The 8183-nt window shown below is 60.1% G+C and overlaps 1 protein-coding gene across 1 annotated transcript in view; it reads left to right on the top strand.

Annotated features, from left to right (window-relative positions):
• The first annotated feature begins 309 nt into the window (after nt 1-309).
• CPSF7 (cleavage and polyadenylation specific factor 7) overlaps nt 310-8183 on the top strand; it is a 9689-nt gene continuing 1815 nt past the window's right edge. The window contains exons 1-5 of the mRNA XM_026045640.1: nt 310-363; nt 5161-5379; nt 5844-5947; nt 6558-6703; nt 8037-8139. Of these exons, the coding sequence (XP_025901425.1) occupies nt 310-363; nt 5161-5379; nt 5844-5947; nt 6558-6703; nt 8037-8139 (626 nt within the window). The remainder of the gene's footprint in view (nt 364-5160; nt 5380-5843; nt 5948-6557; nt 6704-8036; nt 8140-8183) is intronic.

Here is an 8183-nt window from a genome sequence, read left to right as displayed (position 1 = left end):
TCCGCAGCGGCGGGGTTGCGGCGGCCGCTCCCCGGTGCGTTCGTTGCTCGGCCCCGCGCGGGGAGCCGCCCTCGCGCCTGGCCCCCGCGAGCGCGCGGCGGGGTCGCGGGGATGCCCGCGGTGAGGGGGGGGGGTGCCCGGTAACGGGGGGCTCCGTGGGCACGGGCCCCTCGGGGGAGGGGGGCTGAGGTCCCCCCGGGGCTCTCACCGGGGCTCCCGTGTCCCATGTCCCGTCCCGCAGTGCTCCTTGGCTCCTCGTGCCTCGCCTGCCCGCTCCCTGCCCGCCTCCTCGGGCCCGGCTCCGGAAGCATGTCCGAGGGAGTGGATCTCATCGATATCTACGCCGACGAGGAGTTCAACCAGGTGAGCGCGGGGCGCCCCGCTCGGCTGGCAGCTTGGGTGCCAGGAGGGTGACGGAGCCCTGGCACAGGCTGCCCAGGGAGGCTGGGGAGTCTCCATCCCGGGAGGTCTCCAAAACYCACCTGGATGCCACCCTGTGCCCCGTGCTCTGGGTGTCCCTGCTGGAGCAGGGGGGTTGGACTCGCTGATTCCTAGGGATCCCTTCCAGCCTCAACCATCCTGTGATTCCGTGTATGTAATAGGGCAGCACTGAAGGGTCGTTCCCGCTGGGAAACCACCAATGGAGGCTCTTGTGGCAGCTGTGATTTAGACCTACGAAAGGAACCTGCTTGTGTGGGTTTTGCAGGGGATCCAACCTGTGGATGTTGGTTACAAAATAGTCGAGCGGTTGGGTTGGGAGGGAGGCAGGCTTCCCGCCAAAGCCCTTACTGAGGCATCAGTGGCTGGGGATCCAGGTGGGTGGTTGTGACCTGCTCTGGTTGGAGAAGGAARGCATCCACCCTGGAAGAGAGCTGCGCCAGGGGACCCTTCCCTGGAGGAGAACTGCACCAAGGGACCCTTCCCAGAGCACCGACCTCCTGGATCTTCTGGACACGCGTGCCGGTGGGGACCCACGAGGGAACTTGCTGTGGTCGGGGAGGCGCCGGTTCCAGGTCATTGGCTGCGGGTGTCGGAGGCCGAGGCTGACAGGGCCCTGTCACCTGGAGAATGGGTGTGCGCGGCTTCCACACAAGCCAGTTCTAGGGGGTCCAGGGATGTGGACAGCGGAGGAGGGCGAGTGTAAAAGCTTGGAAGATGAAAACCGTGTCATGGAAGGACCATGGAGGGAAGGTGGTTCTCACTGGATGGCAAGCTGCGAGAACTAGAAGGCACAAGGAAGAAGGAACTGACAGTTGCCTAGAGCTCCTAGAGGGCTGAAGAGGAGCTAAGGGCAACAAATATATAGCTGTGTGTATATATATATATATATATATTTTATTCTGAAAGGGCAGGAGGTTATCAAGTGAGAATATGCCCCAAGTTAAACCTTCAGAGATAAGTGCAACCTCAGAAGAGCACATCAGTCTCCTCAGAGATGAGGGGACTGCGAGATAATTTGAGCTGTCTAGGAAGAAGCAGGAGTCTTGCCCTGCAAGCAGTTGCGTTAGGGAAGGACACAGCCAAAGCTGGTCCTACCATTGCCCAAAGAATGGAAATCTCAATGTAAAGGTGAGTTGCAAAGCAAGTATGTGGTGTTTGTGGTGCTTACAGCAGCCAGGCTGCCCTGCACCTGCCTGGGCATGACCTCAAACTCTCCAGTATTTCTCCCTTCAGACCTGTTTTCTTCAGAAAAGCACCCAGAAGTCACATTCCCCAAGTGCTGTACAATCTATAATGTGACCAGTCCGAACTGTTGGGGGTTAGAAGTACAATTTTAATTTGTATATTTCCTTKCCAGTAGCTTTTAGAATCAGGAAAATACACCTGGACTTGGGAGCAGAATAATACAGTTGAGTAACTGAAGGAATAAAGAGAGAACGTGCGGAAAAAATAAAATCTGTTGAGGTTTCTGGGATGGAATTTAAAATACATGAAATGGAAAATTGTCATTTATGACAATTACCATAAATGCCAAAAGAAAACAGTGATAGGGCTACAGGAAAGTAAATAAGAAATCTTTGTCTGCAGAAGATGCGGCMTGAGGAGGTGTGGGTTGGAAAGTCCCTGAGCGTCTTGGAGGGTAGCAGGTGAATAGGTGAGAAGGTGAAGGGGGAAAACTGTGCAGCTGTAACTGATTTTCTGCCTGTATGGTGAAATGCTGCCTGTCCTGGTTGCGCCTTCGGGCTGCCTTGGCAGGGGAGGCTCCTGTGCTGCAAGGCCTGAAGAAGGAAGGGTTGGAAGAGCCGTGCGTTGAGCTGAGGGGGAAGGATCTGCAGGGAAGCCAAGAGGGTCTTTGGTGCGTCCGGTCTTGTCTTTGTCGAGTCCTGAACGTTCTCAGGGTCAAGTTGTTAGTGTTGAGAGGAAGGACGGGGCAGCAGGAGCGAGCCTGTGTACAACGCAGCAGGAATTGGTGTGGAAAGCTTGAACTGGTGCGTTTGGGGGACAGGGCCCAGGAGATCTTTGACATAGCCGAGTAGATAGAGGGCTCTGAGAGATGGAAGTGGTCATCAAGGCCACTTGTGGTCATCAAGAGCCACGCAGGAGAACCCAAACTGCAGGCACCGCCCTCTGCCCCACGGCCCCTGTGCCACGCCAGGAGTTGAAGCGTGTTCCCAAATCGCACGGAGCATCCAGAGCCCRTGATGGGTTCACCAGGCTGGGCCTTGAGTTGCGGGCAAGCCCTTAGCGAGCAGGTGGGTGACACAGGACACGTTGGTGCCTATTTCAGGTGCACGTATTTCAGGTCTGCAAATGTGCCACGTGAGATGATGGGCAGCACGTGAACTGTGGCTGCTCCTGCATCCTCTTCCCTTGAGGATGTTGGTTTTTAAAGCAATGCCCAAGAACAAACAGAGCCAAGAGGATCTCTGCAGACTTCTAAGCTGAAACGGCAGCCAAGGAGCGTAAGTGAAGGCTTCCACATGCTTTCTGTGAGAGCCCTGTGGTTTTGTTCTCCTCAAGTTTTTGAAACTTACCTTTTGGACTGAAATGTTCCCGTCTTGGGCYTTGTCCAAAGGCAACTGGTGGGGGTAGGAGTGTGGGAGGCAGATTAAGCAAACAGTGGAGCTGTTTTGAGAATGAGTACCAAAATACTTCTCCCTGTTGAAATTCTTGTAACCTTTTATCAGCTCTGCAGCTGAAATAGCCGAATGACAGAAGTTAAAGTGTGACTTGCCAATGGCTGCTGCTGGTGGGAAGGGGCTTGAGAATGTCTGGGGGAAAAATCCCGTCCTTTGACTCCGGTGTGACCCTTGAAGGGGCCTGCTGAGCGCCGTTCCCCTCGCAGGTGCTCGCGAAGAGACGTGTGGCACGCGCAGCTCCCCAGCCTTCAGGCTCCAAGGGGTTTAACTGCACTGTGGCGTCTCTCATGGGATCACACACAGGATCGCAGGATGGTTGAGGTTGGAAGGGACCTCTAGGGATCATCTAGTCCAACCCCTGCTCCAGCAGGGACACCCAGAGCACGGGGTGGCATCCAGGTGGATTTGGAGATCTCCAGAGAAGGAGACTCCCCAGCCTCCCTGGGCAGCCTCTGCCAGGGCTCGGGCACCCTCACAGCAAAGAAGTTCCTCCTCACGTGGAGATGGAACTGCCTGGGTTTCAACATAGACCCACTACCCCTTGTCCTGTCATTGGCCACCACTGAGAAGAGCTTGGCCCCTTGGAGATGTCGTCTGCGCTGCCTTCACAGTCTGGAGCACAGAGCCGCCGTGGTGTTCTTGTGGCCCCGCTCCACATATCCAAAGGGCCTCCCCAAAGGGGTATTTTCTGCAGAGCACTGCTGGGAATGGAGCTGTGTGGCTGGCGGACGTGCTTGTGAAGGAAGGGCAAGGCAAAAGGCTTCCCGGGAGCTGTGGGGAGGTGGCTGCTGCCACAAGGCTCCGGCAAAGCTCCTACTGCCTCAATGGAAGCAAGCGGAGAGAGCACTGGGGTTTCCTTCCTCCAGAACTACCCAGCCCTGGTGCTTCCGTGGCCCTCCACCAAAGATTCGGCTCACTTAGTTCCCCAGGTTCCTGGCGTAGGGCCTCTTTTCCTGGTACTTCATCAGGTCTGYGCCTCGCTCCAGTGGGACGAGTACTCGCGTAGTAATTCACTGCTCTGCGCCCGCTGAGTTTGCACGAGTGATTAGTATGAAGATACGTAGTAAACACAGCGCTCGCTGGATGCTTCGGATTAAATATAGCCTAGAATCGGGGTGGGAATKGGAAGGCAGATCTAGGACGCTGGAGTTTGCAGCTCAGAGGTTGCCTCCTTGGCTGGTTCGTTTTGGGAAGGGCTGCGCTGCCGAGGAGCGGCTGTGTAAAGACGTGTGTAAAAACGTTGTGTGTGCAGACGTGTGTACAGACATGTGTAAAGACGTTGTGTGCAACTCTCACCCCGAGGAGAGCTCGGCTGGCCCACAGAGGAACGGGGCTGCGATCACACTGAGCATCAGTGAGACTTAGCTGGTGTTTCGGAGCCCAACTGGTAGAACTGGGGGTTTGGTGCCTGAAGTGTTTGCCTGCCCAGGGGAGAAAAGTTTGTCTAGTGCATTTGGCCCGGAGGGGTGCTCCCTGCCCTTGAACTTTGGGCCTTGTGTGTTTATAAAAGGGGAGGTTTTTCCTGGTTGCATCTTCGAGGAGCAAGTTCTGAGTTGCCCTGGGGCTGAGCGAGGCCTCTGCTCACCGAGGGAGCACGTGGCGGAACTGAACGGAGGAGCATCTCTCCCTGGAAGCGGCGTGGCCCGGTGCCCTTGGGCACGTGGACTTGAGCAGTGCGCGCTGAGCCGGCCCCGTTGGCCTCAGGGAGCCCACGCCGAGGCCCTTGCGCCTTTGGAGGTGGCTCTTGTTGGGGCTCACAGCGGGGCTGCTCTTCCCTTCCCGTCCTGAGGTGCAGTCCTCAACCCTGCGCGTGTCGTGTGCGCAGGAACCAGCCGTKTTCCCCTCTCCGCAGGGCGGACAGGCTCGTTCCGCACCCTGCCTTGGTGCTGGCCCTGGGCACGGCCGGAGCCCCGGGATGCGCGGCCCTGGCAGCGGGCAGAGTGTTGCCCCCTGCGAGGTGCCGAGTGCCCTGGCACGTGCTGGAGCTGCCGAGCGCCGCGCCACGGGCCGTTCCCTGCGGAGCCGCTTCCCGCGGGAGCGCCCGCCTCGGCCGCCGTGCTCACGAGCTCTTCCCCGGCAGGACTCCGAGTTCAGTAATGCCGACCAGATGGACCTGTACGACGACGTGCTCGCGGCCAGCGCGCAGCCCGCCGAGAGCCGCGCGAGCAGCGCCGAGGCGCCGCCGGAGATCCGCCAGGAGCCCTCCCCCAAGCCCAACAACAAGGCTCCGGCCATCCTCTACACCTACAGCGGCCTGCGCAACAAGAGGGCCGCCGTCTACGTGGGCAGCTTCTCCTGGGTGAGCGGCGCGGGCAGGCGTGAGATTGCTCCAGGGAAAACGAGCCCTGGACTCTCCGTGGGCTGTGCGRCTCCTTGGAGGGGCTGTCCCTGCTGGCCCATGAGCTGCCCTTGGCCCTGTGATCCTCAGGGAAAAAGGATTTGGAGACCCTYGGGCTCTGGAGACAAGTTGCCCATGATCTGGTGACTCTGGGCTGCCTCAGTCAGCTTGCAGGGCTCGAGTGTCTCTCTCGCTCTGGCTGCAGCCTCAGCCCGGCTCTCCCTTGGTGTCTCTGCTGGGGATGAGTCCCCTGCTTTGCCCTGGGTTGATGATCCCATTTGAGAATATGGAAGCTCTCATGTGGCTCCTCTAGCCCTCCAAGTGCTGAGAGGCCCCAGGCTGGAGGGGTAGCTGTGGGGACACCGGGGCCCTGGTGTCCCCACAGCTTTGTGAGTTGACGTCGGCCTCTCTCCTTTTCCCTTCAGTGGACAACTGACCAGCAGCTGATCCAGACCATCCGCTCGGTGGGTGTCTACGATGTGGTGGAGCTGAAGTTTGCCGAGAACCGAGCCAATGGCCAGTCCAAAGGGTGAGAGCTACGGGGAGCGTGGMGGAAGCGGAGAGCCAGGCCCCAGAGCCACGGCCGGCGCCCTGGGAGGTGACCTGGGGACTGAAGAGGCAGGCAGTGCTTTTCCTGGCCGATGCGGGGACACACAGTCCATCCGGAGGTGGGATGGTGACGTGGAGATTCCCCAAGGGTTTGTGCGGGTGCCCAGCAAGTGGCCACAAATGGAAGCACCAAAAGTTCCACGGGAACTTAAGGAAAAAATTCTTAACAGTGAGGATGCCAGAGCCCTGGCACAGGCTGCCCAGGGAGGTTGTGGAGATCTTCTCTGGAGATCTTCCACACCTGCTTGGATGCAGCCCTGTGCCACGTGCTCTGGGTGTCCCTGCGTGCGCAGGGAGGTTGGACTAGACGATCTCTAGAGGTCCCTTCCAACCGTAACCATTCTGTGATTGTAAGAGAGGGGGGAACCGATGGAGAGATCCGTCGGTACTAGCTGGGGAAGGAGCCTAGCCAGCGAGGGCAGGAGCGGGTGGTGGGGACGCAGCAGGTACCTACCTGGGGCTTTGCCGGGGGTCCCGGGCGGGTGATGTGCTTGGAGCTGTTGCCYGCTCACTGCGGGACGCTCTCGCAGGTATGCGGAGGTGGTGGTGGCCTCCGAGAACTCGGTGCACAAGCTCCTGGAGCTGCTGCCCGGCAAGGTGCTCAACGGGGACAAGGTGGAGGTGAGGCTGGCAACGCGGCAGAACCTGTCCCAGTTCGAGGCGCAGGCCCGCAAACGTAAGTGGCGCGCGGGCACCGCACGGGTCGGGAGGGACCTCGGCGCCGCGTGCCCGGCTCCCCCGGGCCCCGGAGATCCCCAGCGTGATCGGTTGATCACAGCGATTGCAGTGATSGCAGTTGATCGCGGTGATCAGCGTGATCCCTGTCAGTTACCAGGCTGAACCCACCGAGAGCTCGGGGTGGGGGGACACCTCCAGGAGACTCTGTGGGTTGTTTCCTATTGCTGCTGAGTCTGATTAGATCCTGACCCGAGTCTTTATGATCCCCTTTTAGGTGCTCACACACTGCGAAGATCCCTCGTAGCCTCCTCCTCCTCCTCTCCAAACTGAATGGGCTTAAGCTCTTCAGGCTATCAACATAGCTAAGACCCTCCATATCTATTAGTAGCTCTTCTCTGGATCTCCTCCAGAATTTGTCCATCCCTGCGGAGGTAAGGTGCCCAACACTGGACGCAGTATTCCAGCTGGGGCCTGGCCGTGGGCTTTCTACAATGGCTATAGGTGGTCCTTGCCTCGCTCCGCAGCGATGTGACGCTCCGGCCCCACGCTGGGCGCCCTGGAGCCGGAGGGACTGTCTGCTCAGGAATGTCGATGAGGAGGTCTTGGCCAGCTGTGGTCATTGTAGATCCCGTGGCCCATCTCGTTGAGGGAGAGTCCTTCTTTCTAAGAGCCTTGGCCAAGTTGCAGGGGGGTCGCCTGTCCTTTGCGCCCGCCCTTCAGTTCCAGCTAGGCAGCAAGTCCTCGAGCGCGCGCTGCTCCGCGGCTTGGCAGCGCCGGAGCCCGGGCAGGGCCCGTGCCCTCCCTTGGGCTTCTCCTGGCTCACCCTCTTTGGACACGGCGGGGCGCTTCTCCGTCTCTTGGGGTGCAGACGGGCACCACGTTCTCCTTCCTGCAGAAGCTCTGGCACTGGTGGCACTTGGGTTCTGTCCCCTTGTGCTCCYTCGTGCTCTTTTTGAACCCGCTCCCGGGAGCGGATTGCGGGCCCTCTGGGTCGCCTAATGTCTTCTGGCACTCGGACGTTGGGCCGCGGCACCCGGTGACCTCTCCACTGGGATCTCCGGAAACTTGCTGAGGCTTTTGGCTTGCGGGTCACTCACTCTTGCAGCGTCCTGCCGGCCGAGCGCGTCCCCCCGGGACGGCGCTGCCTGGAGAGCGCAGTGCCCCCGTGGAGGCGCGCGGACGCGGAGACTACGTTTGGCTGCCTGGATCTTCCTCGGGGCACCTCGCGCTCTGCTGAGAGCGCAGCCACGGAGCGCCGCCGCGCCGCGGCCGGGGAGGGGGCTGGCCGCGGCTCCCCGGGGGTCTCACGGCCCGCTCTGTGCCGCCCGCAGGTGTGCCGCCGAGGGCCCACTCCCGCGACGCCGCCGACGCCGCCGACGGCCGCGCCACCCCCACGGAGAACGCGCTGCCGCCCGCGCGCCTGGAGAAGCCGCCGTCGGTGCTGCCCTTCTTCAACCGCCCCCCGGCCGCCCTGCCCC

Source organism: Nothoprocta perdicaria, unplaced genomic scaffold, assembly GCF_003342845.1.
Source record: "Nothoprocta perdicaria isolate Ctin4 unplaced genomic scaffold, notPer1 scaffold_405, whole genome shotgun sequence".
Taxonomy (NCBI): domain Eukaryota; kingdom Metazoa; phylum Chordata; class Aves; order Tinamiformes; family Tinamidae; genus Nothoprocta; species Nothoprocta perdicaria.
Note: the sequence above shows the minus strand (reverse complement) of the source record. Positions and strands in the feature narration are given on the sequence as shown.